The following is a 19,319-nucleotide window of genomic DNA, read 5'->3' on the forward strand; positions in this document are numbered from 1 at the left end:
TTGATTATCATCTCTTTTCCATTAAAAACAAGTTCAAGATGAATGCAAAGACAGAATCAGAACTCTGGTTGAAATTCACTAACATCAGTTCTGTAACATGTCAGCTATTGCAGGGCAACTCTCTAAAACAAAGCAGGCATCTACTGGTGATCACAATTTTTGTACAGTGCTGAATAGAGTGAACTCTAGACTCATATTAAGCCAGAGAATTACCATGCCATTTCATCTAAAGTAATGAAAAACAAATTATAAAAAGAGCTTCAAAGAAGTAACATCTATAAAGCACCCGACACTTTTTTTTTAACTTAAAGAAAAAGACATGAAAACATTACTTTAAGCTAAATTAAAAAAAACTTTTTTAAAAGTTTATACTTTAAGCTTTCTTGGGTAGCTACACCAGATGTTACCTCACAAGTTCCAACAAATTTCGACAAAAATCTCTTTTTTCCTTTCACATTATTATTGTCCCTCTTTCTGGCACTGAAGAACAGTTTGAAAATACAAAACACAAGGATAACAAAACCAAAACAACATGAATAAAAATGATTCATTTCCTCTTAGGATTTCAGTACTTTTTCAGCCAGTCTAAGATTCTGGGTGGCCTCATTTGGTGGTGTTGAGGGATGGGGATGCTGCTAAAGGCAGTGCTGCATGCTGCAAACAGGAGGTGGCTAGCTTGAGTTGGGTTCGAGTCAGTTTAGTTTACTTGAACTCAAAGAGCAGAGTGGGCTGTGATCACTAAGCAGGTCACTTGCCCCAGCGTTTCTGGAACCTACCATCCAACACCTTCTTTTAGAGCAGTGCAGTAAGGCAACATTTCAGTACTTTAAACACGCTGGTCTGGAGAAACCGTGCTCTGTGCAGAGGTTGGGTTTTCATTTAGCTAGTAAAAGAAAGACGAACCAACCAGCCAACTCAAGAAACTTACTTACATTACACTAAAATCCAAACCAAACCTTATCCATTTTATCCTCATCTATTCTCCTGGTTTGGGTTTGATCATTAAATTCTCTTTGGAGATGCTGCTCATTTAGCTAATTTCACAGAACATCTTCTCAGTCTTTTCATACATTTAGAAATCACAGTACCCAGAAAGGTTCATATATTTTCTTTGGGACACTTTTTATTTTATTTTTTGCTACAGTATTTAAATTACAAGCTTGGGTGATGGTTTCAAACACAATTATTTACTCCTTTTCTAAAGGAAGCTAAATTTGTTACAAATAGTTATTAGTCCTTTCAGATGGTCTTGGCTTTACATTGTGGTACAAAATAGGCAAACATATTTTCCTGGGAGGGTAGCATCCCCTTTGGTTGTCGAGTGCAATCACACAAGAATTTGGACTTCTGACCTACTCAGCTCATTCGATATTTCAAGCTTGCCCTTTACTCACAGAAATCTCTAAACAAGTCTCCCCTTTGGCCAGACTACTTCCCACTGTGTGCCACCAGCACTATGCATTTTCCAAGTGTGAAAGCAAAATAGTGGAAAAACATTTTAAAACATGAGCTGTGTCTAGATTACAAATCTCTGCTGGTATATCTGGTCTGTGGAAAATGCTTCCTCACTGATAATGCTTGGAACCACCCTGCAGTACAGCACAGCTATACTACAGCACAGCGCTCTTCCTGATGTACTTCATGTTATTTGGGGTGAGGGTGTTTATTATGCCACCAGAAAGCTCTTTTTGGCTCTGTACGCTGAATGCACATTGAGAGCCTTGTTGGTTTTGCTCTAATGCAAGAACCTCTCTAAAATCATTACTTTGAGGTTTCTGGTGGTATGGGACAGGTGGTAAGTGGCCACAGCTTTCACCTTTGAAGGCAAACAATCAATCTGATATCCAGTCATCTTCTAAGAAATGAGTTTTAACTACTGTCATGTACCGAACTGTTTCCTAAATTCTCCTATTGACTACAAACGGTTTTACAGTGGCCTAATATGTTTCCCCTACTGCCAAGCAGTAAACCATCCATACAGTGGCAGGGAAGGAAAGAGTCAATGAAAACTTAAACGCAAAGGGCTTTAAAATGCACAAAAGGGAAGGGAAAAGCCTCTTCCCTCTCTTTTCTTCCTACTTACAACAACAGTCTTAGCTGTTGCTCAGCATTACTTGACCACAAACTCCTCCAACGAGGATAACTGTTCGAATTCCCTTTTAGCTTGGATTTCCCTGACCAAGGTCTTGACCCCTGGGACCACTGAGGTGGAAGCAATGCCACCAGCAATCAAAAGGGAACAGAATACATGGGACAGCCAACACCTGGCCAACCTGAATGCAATTTGGATTTCAAACAAAGCACATTTTTTTAATGGTTGGTCACCACAAGTCTGATAATGCAGTGCAGACCATGCAAACCGTACTGACAATTGTCAGGCAAAGCAAGAATTAGTGCCATCATCTTCTCACAAAGGAACGCCAACAGAAATCAGATCCAGACTCAAGCACTCAGTTGCAACAGCTCAGAAGAGAAGCCGGGCAGCCCATTTGCGTGTGCCCCATCTGCTCCCCCAGATCCTGTGAGACCCCACAGCAGTGGCACCTGGGCAGGGGCTGAGAGACTGTAGAGACACTCACACTGCAGTGCAAGTGCAAGGCTGCAGGGCTACACAGAACACCTTGCAGCTCATTCTTCCTCCAGTCTGTGCAGGTGAAGCAGTGCCCTACCTCTCACAGGCATCATCATCTTCTCATAGGCAGTTCTGCTGATATTAGTGAGACTCTGCACTGGGAACACAACACAAAGCTGCCATGCCAGGATTCAGACCACAGAATTTCTCTGAACTGCTTATCAAAAATTGCTTTGACTTTAAATAGCTTTACCGTTTTAAATAAAATAATTATTTTTAAATAGTTCTAATTAAACGAACCTAGAAGTAGAAGATCTTTGATCTTCATATCTGATATACCTTTGAATAAATAGTTCTATATATACCTTTTGATCTTTTTGGTGAGGAAGTGCACGAAAACTTAAACAGATTTTTAAGCTGAAATCAACAGTTGTCTTTTAGAAATAAACTTAATATCCTGAAACACTCGATGCGAAGTTACAGAAATGCAAAATATATTCTACCTACACAATCACTATAAATATATATTTTAAGTGAATGCATGCTTTTTAATTACTCTGTGAGCGAATTACCAAAAAAGAAGAAAATTAAGATTTTCTTTAAAATAAAAACTAAATAAATACATAAACAAGGACTTAAAATAGTAAACTGAACCAGCCAGTAACTCTTTAAAATACAAAAGCATCTCTCCCTTTCTCCCCTAGATCAGTCCAGCTTTACAATGCTCTGAGCACAACCAGCAGAAAATATGCCAAACTACTGTTCTTACGCTTCCTTCTGAAAACAAACATTGTCGTTAATTGGGGCATTTAAAATATGTTGTTTAATATTAAAGACCTGCACATGAGGCTTCCTATGTTATAAACAAAGCCTCAGCAGTGAGAACTGAAAAAGAAATCATATGTGCAGTTTGTTTCAGAAAAAAAAAGTGGTTTCGACTTTCGCTTTAAAATCCTGTTAAGTATGACAGAGCATTAGGAACAATCAAGCTCACTAGTAGAGGGACAGCTGGCTTGAAAATGCCAGAAAGCACAATTGTTTAATGTTAAAACTCTGAGCAATGCCTCAAGAATTTCACTTGGTAGCAGTTTACAAAATAATCTCAACTGGAAGGTGCTGCATCGTACATTAGTAAGCTGGAAACCATGGAGTGGAGTGAAGCAGACCGCCTGAAAACTGCTGTTTCCTGAAGCGCGAAGGACTCGTCTCACACAAGACCTGCAGCAGGGCCAGGCCACTGGGTTCTGTGTCGGGACAGCTGCTGTGATCGGACCACAGCTTGGGCCAAGGGCCTACATTGCCAGTTCTGACCTTCACCGTCACGTCGGTGTCTCTCTCACACACCACCCAGGAAGGGCTGAGCACCAGGTGATAGAAATAGCCATTTAAAATGACTCTTTTTACTGATTTAAATTTGTCTGTAGAGCTGGTATAAAAAGAGAGCAGATTTTACAAGTCTCAAAACGGGAGGGCAAGTAGATGCAAATGTGCTTTATCTGCTGGAACAAGTGCCCTGGACTACCAAGAGGCTGCAGATCTGAAGCAAGCCTCTGAGCATCCCCTGTCAGATCAGTCCCACTGTACATTAAGTACGCACTGGGTGAGAGGCTGCAGCCACGCAGTCCAGTGATCCTATGCGCTCCTCCGGGGTGTAGGGAATCAGACATGAGCCCTAATTGCAATAAATATTCACAGACAAAGGCAAGGATTATTATTCCCCATTTACGGAGGAGAAACTGAGGCACAAAGTGATTACTGTAAGTCAGCGACGTAGCTGGACAGAAATCCCAGCTAGCCTGACACCTACAACCAGGTGCTTTAAAATTGGCCAAAGCCACTCTACTATTAACATGAATAATTTACGGAACATCTTGCTCTTTTTTCTGCATTTAGTGAGACCAATGATTTCTTTTTCATCCTCCTCTTTCTAAAACAGCCCACACAACACAGGGAGTGAAGTTCCAGGAAATACTGTGAAATCTGCCAGCAGATTTATCCCACACATGATGTTCCCCATATGCTGGAAGATGCAGGTTGGCCTGTTATTACTGAATGGGGGCTCTGTGAATGCTGCTGCACTCTTCTCACTCCATGCAAATTATTACACGGCTCACCGGGAGAATTAAAATGGAGAAAAATTGTAAGACTTAGAAGAAAAATAATGTTTTCATAAAACACAGACTTATTGCATGATAGCTGGAGGCAACACCTTTGCACAAACAGCTGTAAATCAAAGCTGTCCTTTAACTAAGCTTTCAGAGATTGCTTACACAATGTGTGGCAATGGGAGAGCACATAGAAGACAGTTAATTTTCTTCTTTTCTTTCTTCTTCAGTTGCTCAAGCTGTTGAAAAGCTGCTTGTCTAATCTTAAAAGGGTGTAGAGAACGACTTTTTATTCTCCCATACCACGCTGCTACGGCTTAAGATGTGAACAGTTTGCCACCTGATTGCTAAATGGGAATTTTTCTCAATTTCGAAGTAAAAGTGTAAGTACATCATCAAATGCACGTCACCTGCAGGTGGCAAGTGTTACAAAGAACTTGCAATCACAGGTTTTTTAATACCCTCTCCTGTAACCAGTAGTGAGCTCAGTGTGCTGTCTCAGTCTATTTCAGCTACGAGAAGGCGATCCAGTGCTTAAGTTCTTCCACACGCTGCAATATCTGGGTATAATAGAAATCCATGTTGGCTGCAAAGTCTGTACACACAGGGGATTCCATGTCACCAAAGGTGCAGTACAATGCAGTTCCTCCGATGCTAAGGAAAACAGTTGCTATACACAGCAGGATCAGCAAAATACAGGAGCCACCAGCTACTTCATCTGTGAACAGAAGAGCAGAAAAGGTGAATAAGAGACCAGACGAAGCAATATGAATGTGTATGTGTCCTGGTTTTATCTGTATTTCATATAATGACATCATGCAACAGGCTGTTTGGGTGCAGAGGCACAGTGCACTGCACTGCGGAGCTGTGTTTCCTGGTTTCTCTAGCAGCCTCATGTGAGTTCTGACTCTTCAAGAGGAAGATACACTGGGATGTACTGCATTTCCCAGGAGCCTCCACATGATTTTTGATTCTGGGTGACTGTGGAAGAGCTCTCTGGTCTTTTCTGGGAGGCAAGCTGTGGAGAGCCTGCCAATAAAGACTCAGACTGACCCTCTCTCCTCCGGTTTTATTTTTGGTTCATTTTGATTTATTACTCTTACTTATTACTCTTAACTAATTCTGCGCTAACTCACATTCCTTTCAATAAATCTCAATCGGGTTTTTTCCTTCTTCCTTCCCCCCACTCTTTCTCCCAAGGAGAGGGAGGGATGTTGCGTGATTAACTCTTCAAACTGTGGCAGTATGAGAAAACCCGAGATTCTTTTCAAAAACCTAAAGTGCCTTTTCTGCAACTTGTGTCCCTGTCCTTGCTGATATCACTTGTGGAGTCAATCCACATTGAAGTATAACAGATTTGAATTTGAATGAAGGCTTTGGAAATAAAACAGATGTAAACATTCTTCCTTCATTTGTACTGCCACTGACTGGTAAGATGAACTGCTTGTATTTATGCTCACATTTTGACTGTAAGGGTGGAGACAAAACCTTCATGGAAGCTCACTGTGAAGGGTTAGTTTACATCACTGTTACTCTGTGGTAACTCTTTGCAAGACTTCTTATTGCAATAAGGATGCTGCAGCTGTGCTGCTGCACCCTCACTACTTCACTTACCCTTGACAGGCTGTTTGCATGGACAACACCTGCCTTTGCTGTCAGACTGAGGAGGCTCTAAGAAAATTTCTGAACCTCTTTCACCCATCAGGAGGAGAAAAAGGGGAAAAATGCAAGCTTTTTTGTTTTGTTTTGTTTTTTAATTTGTTTTAAAATGATAAGAATCAGCTTCCCTTCTGAATCACTAAAGCCACGCAAAACCAAAAATAATCAAAAAAGGTAACTACTGGAATTGTATTTAAAATATAAATTGTTTCTAAATATTTTCAAGAAAAAAAACATGACAAGCTCCTTTTTGGGCAGCAAATGGGTTTTCCTTTCAGTGCGTGAAACATGTCATGAAGTGTTAAAATTCTGCTCAGTTTCTCTAGCAGACTGTACTGGAATATTATGAAAATATTCCAGTACTGGAGAACAGAATTGGGCTTTAGATAAAACGATACTATGGCAAAGTAGTGAAGTGTTGAAGGCTTTTGCAATCTAGAGCTCTCAAAAGAATGAAGAAATGAAAGAAAAATACAAAATCTCTGAGTCTGAAATGACTCAAGAGCACTAGTGTGCCTCAGCTATTAGAGACCACTGAAACTAGATAACCTTTTATCATTTCAGCTTTAAAAGAACAAGGTGCAATGTACAATGAATGTTCAATTAGCTCTTGAGAACCAACATTTCAACAACATTTGCACCCTGAGAACACATGCTATGAGTTAATAGTATTAAAATACCTTGATCGAAAGTGTCATCCATTTCTTGGAAGCGGACTCTTCTCTTTGTTTGCTTTTGCTGAACTTGAGCAATTGTTTTTCCGTCCCTGTCATCTCTTTTCTTTAGTATAGACACCAATCCTTCTGCTGGGGCAATCTATCAGGAAAGATTACAAAAAACCATTTGACAGTGATTAGCACAAGAGATGTGAGAAATTAAAGCATGAGATCTTCTTAACAAAGGCTTTGAGGAGTAAATGAGAGAGAGAGAAAACAAATGGTTTCCACTCTGCTTTTCTTAAACATTGCAGTACTTGTGAAACTCCCTTCTTGAACAAACCAATTTCATAGCGTGCAGGACAGCTGCAGTACCATTCTACTGTGTAGAAGGTGACTAAGATGACAATATTTGCTTTTAGTCACTATCAAAGTTAAACATGCAATGAATACATAGTATAATCTAAACTACACATCAGCTTCTTCATAAGGTCATGTCATTAAATTATGTGGGTTAGGGCATTGGGTTCCATTCAAAACCACTGTCATTAGAGGACAGTAAGAGGTCAATGACAACACAGCTGCCTTTCCAAAGACATAATCCTGCAGAGCCTATCAAATACTTATTGTGAGATTAATTTTTCGGCATTGTGATTGGTTCCCCAGGGGAGAAAACAGGCTAGAGCAGGGGACAAACAAATACAAACACCAGGGGAAAAAGAAATCTTCATGCTTCTGGATAAGTGTCAGCTCCATATTGTAATAAGCTCTCTGGATAAAGCACCAGTTCAAAAATGCTTTCCTGCAGCGAAACATTCAATAAGTCATGAACTGTCCTTTCCTACGTCATTTGACTTAGCTGTAATAGTATATACTTTTCTTCCCACAAAGCCATATTAAGATGTTAGATCAAGAAGAAGTTTGTAATTTCCTAGTGGTTATAGGAAGAAAAACAGGAGAAATATTAGGATAAAAATGCAGAATAGAGAATTAAGAATGATGTCACGAACTGGCGCTGTGAAGGTCCTCTGCCAAATGAATGAGTACTAATTACCCTGTGTGTCTGACTCTCTAAATGAATCACAACAGTTACTATTTTCCCCAGCAAAACTTTCATCAGTTAAAAATACAAACCAAACCACTTTTCTTTGTAAAAGTGACTGCATCCAGAAAGTAATTTTTCCTAATTACGTATCAGAGAATGTTCTTCCTTGCTATGGCAAATATACCATGCAGCTAGATCCTACCAAACAAAAGCAGCATTCAATTTTCTGAAGTTAAAGAAAAAAGGAAACACTTTGAGTTGAAAGAATAAGGCAGGGGACAACATTAATACAAAGGTACCCACTATAGGTACAGAACTATATGTATTACATTCAACCATCCCATTTTTCTTCCATTTCTGCCAAACACAGATGCAATTATACAAAAGAAAAGGTCTTCAACATGCAGAACTTAGGTGAGCAGTATACAGGAACATCTGAGTTTATAGACACTAAAAGTGGACGCAGCTGTATTTGTAGCATACATTACTTGGGTGCATTATACCAAAACCAAAGCTAAAATTGCCATGATAGCAGTACACATTGGCTGTGAAACAGATGCTGATAGGAAGAGTCACTTGATTAAACCCTGCAGCTGGATTTCCAGGATCATGTGCCAAATATGGTATGATACTGACAGACTGTGCCTTAGCAAACTTAAAGGGTTCAGGAACATGCTGATATTTCACAGGGGTAACAATCTACATGCTAATGTTAGCATTCAGTTAAACTACGTGTAAGGCTCACTGCTGGTGGGCTTTACAATTCTGTTTTAAAGCAGCTAGCGTTTTTCTTTCATCACCATGCACACCCCTTTAATGAGAACGCACGCTGTTTAAAGTTGTTACAGATACAATAGCTTAAGCAATGAAGAAAATCTATTGATGAGACAGAGGCTTGATACAAATATTACCTAAGTGTTATCTAAGATGTAAGTATTATCTAAGAAACACAAACAGAAGCAAATCCTATTCCTTAGTCCTACAGTCATCATGCTCTTTTTTTTTTTATCTTGAGATCTTTCTTTATTGAAAAGTCTTAGCCAACTTTCCATAAATTAGAGCGGTCTCTTTTAAAACCCATTTTGTAGATTAGCAATAACCTTTGTTACATTCAAAAGTAATCTGTATACATTTGCGCTACAGCTAAGAAAACATATCACATTTGCAACTGATTTTGCAACTCAGCTATGTAGCAGACATGACCTAAAAACTCAAAGTGAAGAAAGAGACAACTTTCCAGACAATACTATAGTTGCAGACAACTGACTGCCTAACCATCCCATAATCTATCCAAATTATAAGACCATGCAATTATAGGAGTTATAGAGGACAAGAAAAACAAGTGACTTCATAACTTACGGTCCTAAACTTGCTTATGTGATGCATCAATGCATGCTATAATCAGAGAGATGGTGCGCTGAGCACAAACAGAGAGCACAATCTAATAGGCACTGCACCAACTGTATCATTTGGCACTTATCTGGTAAATATGGCAATTAAATTTGATGTATCCACTCTGGCAGTATTTTACACTCCTCAGTTGTTGACCTCAACAACTCACAGAGCTGGTCACTGTGGGTATATGACTACAGCATGAAACAAATTTTTCCCAAAATGCAACCGAGAAGATAAAATTGATCTCTGACACATTTCCCTTTCAATACTCACTTTCCCTTCTAATCATCTACATAATAGCTCGAATGGTTTATTTAATGAAACAAAGCAAGGAAGTGCTTATATAGTAGTGGAAGTGTGAAAAGAAATTGTTTAAGTGCTTATATAGTAGTGGAAGTGTGAAAAGAAATTGTTTAAACCAGTATGTGGAAGACTACTACAAGGTACCAACGAAGCAGCAGTAACAGCCTCCAAGCTTCTCACCAAAAGAAGCACACTGGGTTGAAGCATCTACTGACGATGTTAAATTAGCTTTGCAGAGCTGCCATGAAAATTTATCACATCAGCCGGAAAATAAATACTTACGCTTCCATGTTGTGACAAGGAAGGGGGATTGTGGAGAAGTGCATTAATTTGACTCATTTATTTAGGAGGGCAAGATGACATTATGTCCTTTAAAAGAGTGGATTATTTTAAGCTTCTGTGTATGGCATTGCTTTTATAAAGAGGATCAGTGGCTCCTCCTGAGCCACCCATGCAGCAGGCTAGCTGTTGCTAGATATGCCTGCTCACATGTAGTTCTGATAGCACTTGGGAACCTCACCTGGGGACAGGAGGGTGCTTTTACCCCCGTTCTAAGAGTAGAGTGCAGCAGTCCGCTCTGCACGCTTCATTTGGTCTGTTGGTTCCTGCTAGCTCTTGTATGACTGTGTCACAGGCTCTGTCTCCTCCAGGCTGAAAAGCAGAGGGCTAGATCTGACGGATTACCTGGAAATGTGTCCCAGTGATTACAGTTATGTAAAAGGCTTGCTACAGTGAAGCTCACTTACTCTTGCTGCCAGCACACATGAATGTTTCAGGATTTACTTCTAAGTGTAAAAGACCTAATTGATACAGCACAGTTTCTCTACTCTAAACATATTCTTTCTCTTAAAAAGGGTGAGCAAGGGCTTTTGATTTTGCAATACAATCATTCTGGTAATGTTACTCTCCTGATCCAGCAACTGCCATAGATCACACTTTTAAGGCTCTCTTTGATCAGAATGTCTTCTTTGCATGATACACAATTCATACCTACATTATTTCATCTGCCTTTCACTAGACGTGGAATCCAAGTTTCTTTTTGTTCTGCAAAGCACCTATAAAGCTATGCCTCCTACTCAGGGACAGCTAATTCTTAAAATGCAAATACAAATACAAGCATATGGAGTTCTGCATAAAGCAACGTTTACTGCTTTCTTTCTACCACATTCTCAACTGCAGCTGAAAATTAACATAAATACCACCATGTTTTATTTTTCTTACTTTCAGTTATTAAAATATCATTTCTGCACGTAAGTCTGTCATGTTAGAACAGGGCCCATCTTGCTACAAATAAAATCTCATTCAATTAAAAGAACTGTAAGTAAAGTATTTTTTCTTGCACCTTTCATTTAGAAAGACTTCAAAGCAGTATACAAATGGATTACATTAGAACTGTCTCCCACTACTTAAAGAGCCATTGAAAGTAGGACATAGAGGTAGCAGCCATACAAGACTATTCCATGCTGGTGTTTGAGGCAGGAGGATTTTAAAAGAACAGAAATCATTATTTAAATTTGAGTTTAACGAGGGAAGTGTGGTTAATACAGCTAACCGCAAGTCAAGCCTGTGCTTGGCTTGAACCACGAAAGGAAAAATGCAGGCCTACACCAGGCCGTGCTGGGGGCTGCTCTGTGAGGCATAAAAGAGCTAAATGTAACATACACTAGTGAAACACAGATTTTTTTCTTAATTCCAAGTCAAATAATTAACAAAAGACACTACTGGGCTTTCTGTATAACTGAGTGTAGTTACTCAGCCCTACTGGCCTTGATAAAACTATTTGAGCGGAGCTTTTACAACAACCATCCAAGATCTGCTTGCGGTTGACACCAAGCAAACTCAAAACTACAGGACCAGAGCCATACAACAGGACAAGGCATCTCAACAAAGCACTGTCTCCACACCTCGTGCAGATAGGTGGAGGCTTCATTTCTGCACTCAAATCAGCTGCCAGTCAGTACGTATTAAGTCGATTTTAAAGTCTTTGTATACAGAAAATGCAATCCAAAGCTACTACTTTGTATTGTGGCAAGGAATCTCAATATTTTTGCTTTCTAAAACAAATTTAAGATGATAATTTGCCATTAAGAAAAACAACATTTTATTCATTTTCCCAATAGCTTCACAGATATAAAGCTTTATTTCACATGGCAAAACACACTTTGCATTAGTGAGGTTACAATTTGTGTGACTGCTGGTGTGCCATTTCATCCACACAGAAATGACAGCAAAGATATCTCACGAGAGGTTATACACTTCTGAAATCTGTCACTGCCAACTGTTGATATGCTCTGAAACCCTTTACTAGGTGTATGAAGGCAGTTTCTGTATAATGTCAGTGATTTTCCATCATTTGCACACAAGTTTGCAAGGATAGTACTAGTAAAGAAATACCTAGAACAAATGACTGTACAGTATGTAAAATACTATTTCAGTTTTCAAGTTATTTAAAGTCATAGAAAGAATTCAGTAGATTTTCAGTCTTTAATTATTGCAAATAGTAGCCTAAAAGCAAGTTACTTAAAGGATCTGAACTCTGTGAGACAACTGTGCTCAATAGGGGTCAAAAAAATCCCTTCCTAACTGTAAATATATGCACAAGTACTTATCCTTCCCCATTTACAATAAATTAGTAATACACCCTCACTGAATAATATTGGTCCTACCATATGATTTTTGTACCTAGTTTATTTCAAAATAGTCTTTATCTCTGCCCTCCATTCTAAATTATTTGTGACAATTTCGTAACTATTTGCTCCAGGAAAAGTTAGTTTTATTGTAGTGACATTTTTTTTTTTTTTAATTCTCACACTAGCACATCTCATGTAAGGATTTGTTGTTGTTATGCTTGCTTGTGTCTACACAATGCATTTATAGTATTTCTTTCATCATTGTTGTAAGAAAACATTGTAATCTTATTAGACAGCCACAGCCAGAACAATTGCAACTTCAAATGCAGACAAGGAGAACAAGAAAAGAAAAAATGTTATGGCTGGATGCAAAGATCAGTCTGTTTGTCAAAACATTGGTAGAATCTTTTTTAGCACTAAAACAAAGTCAGTATAAGTAAATGGTGGTCATTTCTCAGAGGTGGCAAGCTTTGTCAGTTGCTGGTGCCTTCCGAGGAAGCTGCAGGTGAACGCTAAGTCTGAAATGCAGCCCCCAGGGTAATGACTGGCGATAAGATTAACTGGGAAAACAAGCTACAAATGTATAATGAAACAATACAGGCTACACACCCTGCTACACCCAGCAATTTCAGGCATTGTAAAACAAGCCTGGATGTTGCATATTACAAGTTTTAACTGGTGTCAAAATGAACACATCTTTGCTTCTCCCTGATTTAATCCCCCAGCCCCACACACAATTCAGAAAAAGGACTGCTAAGAAAGACTGGGAAAGACTCCCACCAGTGCTAGCCAACATTATATGCTACGCTACATAGCAAGAAAAAAAATGCTATGGAAAGACTCAAGGTACTTTTTACCTCTCTAGAGGCTCAGTTCTGCCATCAGAGTACTGGCAGTCCTAGCAGCAGGACAGCCAACTAGAAGTGATACTGGATTCCCTGTAAAGCACTGTTGTCATTGGCCACTGGCCCAATCGATACAAGCATCATTTTTCTAACAGCATCAATACGCTGCTTCCTATCCAATCCTTAAAAATGCAAGTGACACAAATGTAGCAACTTAAAAATAGCAGCTATAGGATTAATTTAGGATTTTTCTATACAAAACAAGTCTCTCCTTGGAAATAAGCCAGCAGATCCAGTGCAAAGTTTGATTATCTATATGAACATGCATGTATGTGCTGTGAAGAGCTCATGTATAGAATCCAAAAAAGCTAAAGTAAGACCACCTTTGTGTACAGGGCTCTCAGTCCTGCTATGTGACATGTTTCCTGACATACCACAGAAGGACAAGGTGCCTTAGGGGTGATCAGGATGCCTGATGTTGCAAGGGAGAGAAGAATCTGCTTCGGTGGGGAAAAAAAACCAACCAAACACAAAATGCTCTGTTTCCAGCTCTGGAGATTTTACCAAAGATGTAATAACATCAGCATCAGCATGCATCTCCAGTATTTAGTTCCCTGCTTGACTGCAGTCCATGGGCGATTATGGGTTCTTGGTCTACACGTATTAGCTTCTGATCTATAGAAAAGTACTGTTACTTTTTATTGACAAGGGATGTTGCACTGTTAAATTCATTAGAAACAGCAATGAACCAACAAGATACCTTCTTCTGTCTTTCCCCTCCAGCATCTGAAATCAATAATTTCAAAATAATCTCATTTTTACATTTAAAGGGAAAGCTTTTACAGTCCAGTATTTGTAAATGCAACAAAACCAGAAGATAAATTAAGTGAAGAAGGCATTGTACACTCTCTGATCAAGTTACAAAGCAATAAAACTTAATATATATATTTTTAGAAGAGCACTTATGAAGCACTCATCCTTGTTGTGGCCTATGGCGGGTTCAGGCTCAGATGTTCCTCCTTATTTTGGTTGAACAATAAAACTGCCTAAGCCTGGCAAACTTAGAAGCCCATACAGGCATACAGAGAGTTTGCAACATATACAGCTCTTCTCACCTATAGTCAGTAGGAGTGGAAAAGTAAATGTTATTCTTTGAATAGAAACAGCCCATATTATAAACATAGGTATTATGTAGACCTCTTAAATAAAATCATAACTTAACAGGAATTGTCAACCTATCTCCTAACAGTCTACGTTAAAAATGAAAAAAAAAAAAAAGAGTTCACACAAATAAGTAAAAATCAATGCAATTTTTAGATGCACAGAGCAGCACTTGCCAAGAGTTACGCAAACAGATAAAAGGAAACTTTTCCTCTGAGTTAACTCAGAACAAGTAAACACATACAGATTTCTTTTCAGATTAAAGTACACATTCTGAAATTGGCAATACCTAAAATATTATAACTGAGATAACATGGAGGGTTTTATGGGATTCACAGTATTTACCTCAGCAATCTCTATCCTTCTTGCAAGTTCATCGAGAGAAGAAAAGCTGTCATCTAGTGATAAAGCTTCCAGTGAGTTGTAAGATGCTCGTTCAGGTGAAATATCTGGGACAGTGTCAAATTCTTCTTGGTTTGCTAAGTTTGCAAACGATTCTTCAGTGTCTACTATGTTGCCATTTAAAAATCTGAGAAATACATCTTCTTGTTCTTCACTTTTTACCTTCTCCTCCTGTCCTGCTGCTTTCTGCATTTCCTTGCATACTCGTGAACGGGCAGTACTCTCATGCTCAGATATGTTACTACTTTCAGAGCATACATTTGAAGCAGTTCTGTCCTGGAGAGATTTTTCATCATCATCAGGCTGTTTCTGTTGCTGGTTTAAATCACTATTTCCGAGTTGGCCACTAGTGATTTCTGAAGAGCTAGCAACAAGTCTTGATCTGAGAAGATTTTTATCAGCTTGTACATCTTTATCAGTAGAAACCAAATCAGTAGGCATATAATCAGCATCTGTTAAAACCAAGGCATCTACCATTGGCCCAGGAGAGAATTTCACTCCGGGTTCCCCAGCTGTCTCTTCTATTTTTTCCGCATCCTTAGAGAGCTGCCTTTCTCTCAGCAGCAAACTGTTATCTTTGCCGGCACCCCCCGACGATAAACAGCCCGGAGAAGGCCTGCCCACTGTCCCTGTGGACTGGGTGTGTGGCTCCAGTGCTGATTCTGCACTGCGGTGCTGCTCCTCCATGTGGTCCTTTCCTGCAGCTACTGAAAGGCTCACTGCCTCCCTCTGTCCCTCAGTTTGGTTTTCACTGCCAGGATCAGTGCTCGGCTGTCGATCTTCTTTCTTTGGTCGGATGCCAGGACAAGTTTCAGTACCTAAGTGCGACAGGAAAACAGTTGCAGTGTTTTTAAATGATTCAAAGCATCAGCAGAGAAAAAGAGTATACTGTGATTTGATAACATTGTAACCTAATCCTTAAAATGTGCTCCCATAAAGGGCAGGTCTTTGTGCTCCAGGCAAATAAAAGTTTTGTAGTCTGAAAAGATGACTCCCAATTTGACAAAGTGTTTATGTGCATTCTTACAGGCTAAACACACGCTTCAGCGTCCACCTAAAAAGAGAGAGAGTTACTCCCATGCTTTCAGCAAAATATGTACTCAAGTGTCTTTCTGAACAGCTAGGCTCCTTCTAAAGCATATTTTAGTGAGCACGTATTATGGAGGCCTGAAGTACAGATAAATGCACTTAATAACTACATAGAAAGCTGTATTTTGATGATGATGTATCTACTGTGCAGGAAGATCTTAGTAGTTCTTTAAGAAAGCTGAAATCATGCTAATTTAATATATTTTAAATTACATTATTTTAAGTGGGTAACTAGCTCCTTTGATTTATGGCAAATTAAAAATCCAGTTATGATATTTTAGGTAACGCTGTGTAACAAGTTGCTTTTTGGATGTTAGTTTACATATTAAAAATGGAATTAGATTCGGCTTATTTATGTGTTCATATTTACAATACAAGTAGAAACTGATTCCTCTTATGTGTAATTTCAGAGGGAACTGAGAGGAATTCTACAAAGCTTGTGATTCACCTACCATTGATATGATCTGCTAATGAAGGAATAGATGCTTGGTCTGAGATGTGAATGAGATTACTAGACATCGGCCATTACGAGAACCTCACAGTCAAATCTTGCCCTTAAGGCTTATGAAGAGAGAAAGGGAGTATTCAGAATTAGAAAACCAACTCGAGCTAACCCTAACATAAATGATCTTTTTTTCCATACTTTAATAAAAACTAAGTTAAGACTATGTTATAGCAGGACTACTGTTACAGTAATAGTAATAGCTCCAAACAAAAAAATTCCTACTTCTAGAAAATGCCTGTTTGCATTTTTTTGGGTCACAGCCAAAAGAAGAAAGGTCTCATGAATAGATTAACAAAGAGATCAAACACTGCCCTCATTAACAGAATGTGTTCTGACAGTGACTGAAGATCTCTATGATGATCTTATCCTCTCTCACCTGTTAAAACATCGCTTTAAATCTGAGCTCTTTCCTTCACTTTTTACGTGAAACAAGGTCACATTCTTTTGTCTTTTAAGAAATGTTCACATTAATTCATTTTATTGAACAATTTTATTAAATTCCATACTATCCCTGTTTTCAAAGACAGTGAAGTACAAGGCAGCATAAAAAGACAGGCTGGAGAATTAAAAAAAAAAAAGAATATCCAGCCATCTCAAAATGCAGACAAAAATAAGAACGAGATTAACACTTGGAAGGGTATTGAGAACCTGGCTTATGAATGAAGAAATGGCTATGAGACAGGGACTTTTTGAAAAATAGGCACAGATGAGTAGATAGCCCAAGGGATTTGTAATGGGATACCGAGCCTCTCACGTACAGGTCATGAGGTCAAACACAGCCTGGATTATTGGGACAAGATTTTGTTACCATCTGTCAATTTTTCCCAGTGAATACATTCATGTTACAACAGGCATCTTTGTTGGCAGCGCCAATTGTAACACCAAAGATTAAATGGAATCAGAAATTAAATCGAACTCTTTACCGTGAAAGATGGCCCTTGAGCTCTACAGGCTTCTATTCCTAAGAAAGTAATAAATGATCCCAGCATTGTTATCTGCCTACAGAGGTACAAGAACTGAGATGTAATGATCACTGCTACATTCCAGGTCAAATTTTCAGCACCTTTTAGTATGTTCTTTATACTCATTTCAAAAGAATTTCTAAGACAATTCATATCCACTATATGCTTAAGGCAAGTTAAGACAAATACTTCAAGTTTTAAATTAGAGAAGATGTTTTTCTTACTAAGTTAAATGAAATGTACCCACCAACATGGCAGCAATTTTTACCCATTAGAGATGTAACAAAGGTTCTACAGAAAATTTTCTAGCAGGAAAAGCACTTACAGCAATTTAACATTTTTTTTCCCTAAACAAAGTTCTTATAAAATTGCCACTTGCTTTGTTCATCACAGAAACCTGTAGCCACCACTTTTTCATCATGTTAATACAAGGCGGTCTAGCAGAGAGTGCTGAGAATGCTACCTACGGAGAATTCACACACCTCCATCCTTGTCTCTCCTCTCTATATGCCTTAAAAGAAGACAAGTTATAAGAATTTTCTTCCCACCTTGGAAACTGGGCTATACATGTATGCACTGCATGCTAAGTGTGTCATTAAACTCATAATTTCTTTAAAGAATGCTTCATGACACATGAACTTGATTATCTTTAGTGAACACCTAGGTCATTAAGGTGTCTGGTTAGAAACCAAATAAATTGATGAATATAGTATGAATCACTTCTCATCTTACACACATAGCTTTAATGGTCCAGTCTCTCTGCTGATAGAATCAAAGATAAAATCTGCCAGAGAGGAAAGTGTAATAGAATATGAATTCACATGAAGGACAGCCTTCAAACCACTTGAGTGTTTCCTTTTTCCTGTCTCACTGTAAGTCATATTTTTACTAGCAGTTCAGTAGTTCCCCCTTCATATTGGCAGATACATTTCTATGTAGAAAGTAAAAAAACAAAAACAACAAAACAAAACAAGACTCATTCTGATGTAGAAAAAAAGCCTACAAAAGCAGATGGCAAGCATTTTAAATTTGCAGTGAGAAGGCCCATGCGCTTGGGCCAATGCTGAAGAGGCTAGTTTAAATATTAGAAACTGTAGAGTTGTAGTAGCATAGGAGTCCGCTGGAGTTCAGACAAAATTATGAATTACGAAATTGCTGCTAGTCCTTATCACTGGAGCGCTGTATAATTTAGCCACAGCTTGGCTATTTTTTGTGCAGCACTCAGTGATATATACAAACCCAGAGGTATGGATCATCCCTGTTCATTTTCTGTACTAAGTTCATACTGGTACCCTCCTTGCACAAATCCTAACTGTGGCAAAAGCCCCATGCTGCTGACACACGGACACTGTGAGGGCCATCATGACCACTGCTTTTATTAAAAATGCACTGCCTTAAAAAATCAAGGGATCTGCCAGAGTCAGGAGTCATCACCTCCTCAAGAATGTACTAACCTTGTGAAAGGCCTCTCTTGTAAATCCTACACATTTAATCTTGAGTTACACTTGAAATATTCCTCATTTTGCATTGAAAAAGTATCTAGCACTGCTGGAAAATTCTCAGCAGAACAGCTTTCTATTGGAATACATAGCCTTATTCACTTACAAACATTTCACAGGAACCCAAAGGTTTTGTGATGTTTTGACAAGAGTTATGAAAGAAATCCATTTATACCATAAATTAATTACACATTAATTTTAATACGCCTAGATGCTGTAATTTAACATTGAAACAAAATACTACTTAACTCACAAGTTTCAAAAGTTCAGAGTTTTTGTTACAGCTGTTTTTGAGGAAACGTCCTCAGTTTAGGTCACTTTTGGCAACTTGAACACAGCATAAAAAGAAAATTCTAAGTTGAGAAAGAGGAAGATGAAGTGCAGCATAGCAGTCAAACAATGCTCTTTTCCTCTCTGTCTCCACTCTAACAATTTACTAATTTTCAATGATTCCAACACACTACTCAAATAAAGCAGCTGCTGCCCTAAGG

General features: G+C 38.7%; 1 protein-coding gene and 1 long non-coding RNA gene across 7 annotated transcripts in view; one reads left to right on the forward strand and one right to left on the reverse strand.

Moving 5' to 3' along the window:
- The window catches only part of LOC110396478, a 63,677-nt gene that overhangs the window by 21,625 nt on the left and 22,733 nt on the right, over positions 1-19,319 (forward strand). For 2 of the 4 annotated variants that reach the window (XR_002436990.1, XR_002436991.1), the window contains one exon: positions 4,908-4,991. The exons of 1 other annotated variant lie outside the window; for it this stretch is intronic. This is a non-coding gene — a long non-coding RNA (uncharacterized LOC110396478). Of the gene's footprint in view, positions 1-4,907; positions 4,992-19,319 lie in introns of those variants that run through there. One more of the 4 variants, XR_002436992.1, reaches the window with a different exon arrangement.
- Positions 1,102-19,319, reverse strand: part of CNST (consortin, connexin sorting protein) — a 50,058-nt gene continuing 31,840 nt past the window's right edge. For all 3 annotated transcript variants that reach the window (XM_021392118.1, XM_021392120.1, XM_021392119.1), the window contains exons 10-12: positions 14,717-15,591; positions 7,017-7,152; positions 1,102-5,395 (exon numbers count right to left, since the gene is read on the reverse strand). In XM_021392118.1, the coding sequence (XP_021247793.1) occupies positions 5,190-5,395; positions 7,017-7,152; positions 14,717-15,591 (1,217 nt within the window). In that variant the 3' untranslated portion in view covers positions 1,102-5,189. The remainder of the gene's footprint in view (positions 5,396-7,016; positions 7,153-14,716; positions 15,592-19,319) is intronic.

Source organism: Numida meleagris, chromosome 3, assembly GCF_002078875.1.
Source record: "Numida meleagris isolate 19003 breed g44 Domestic line chromosome 3, NumMel1.0, whole genome shotgun sequence".
NCBI lineage: Eukaryota > Metazoa > Chordata > Aves > Galliformes > Numididae > Numida > Numida meleagris.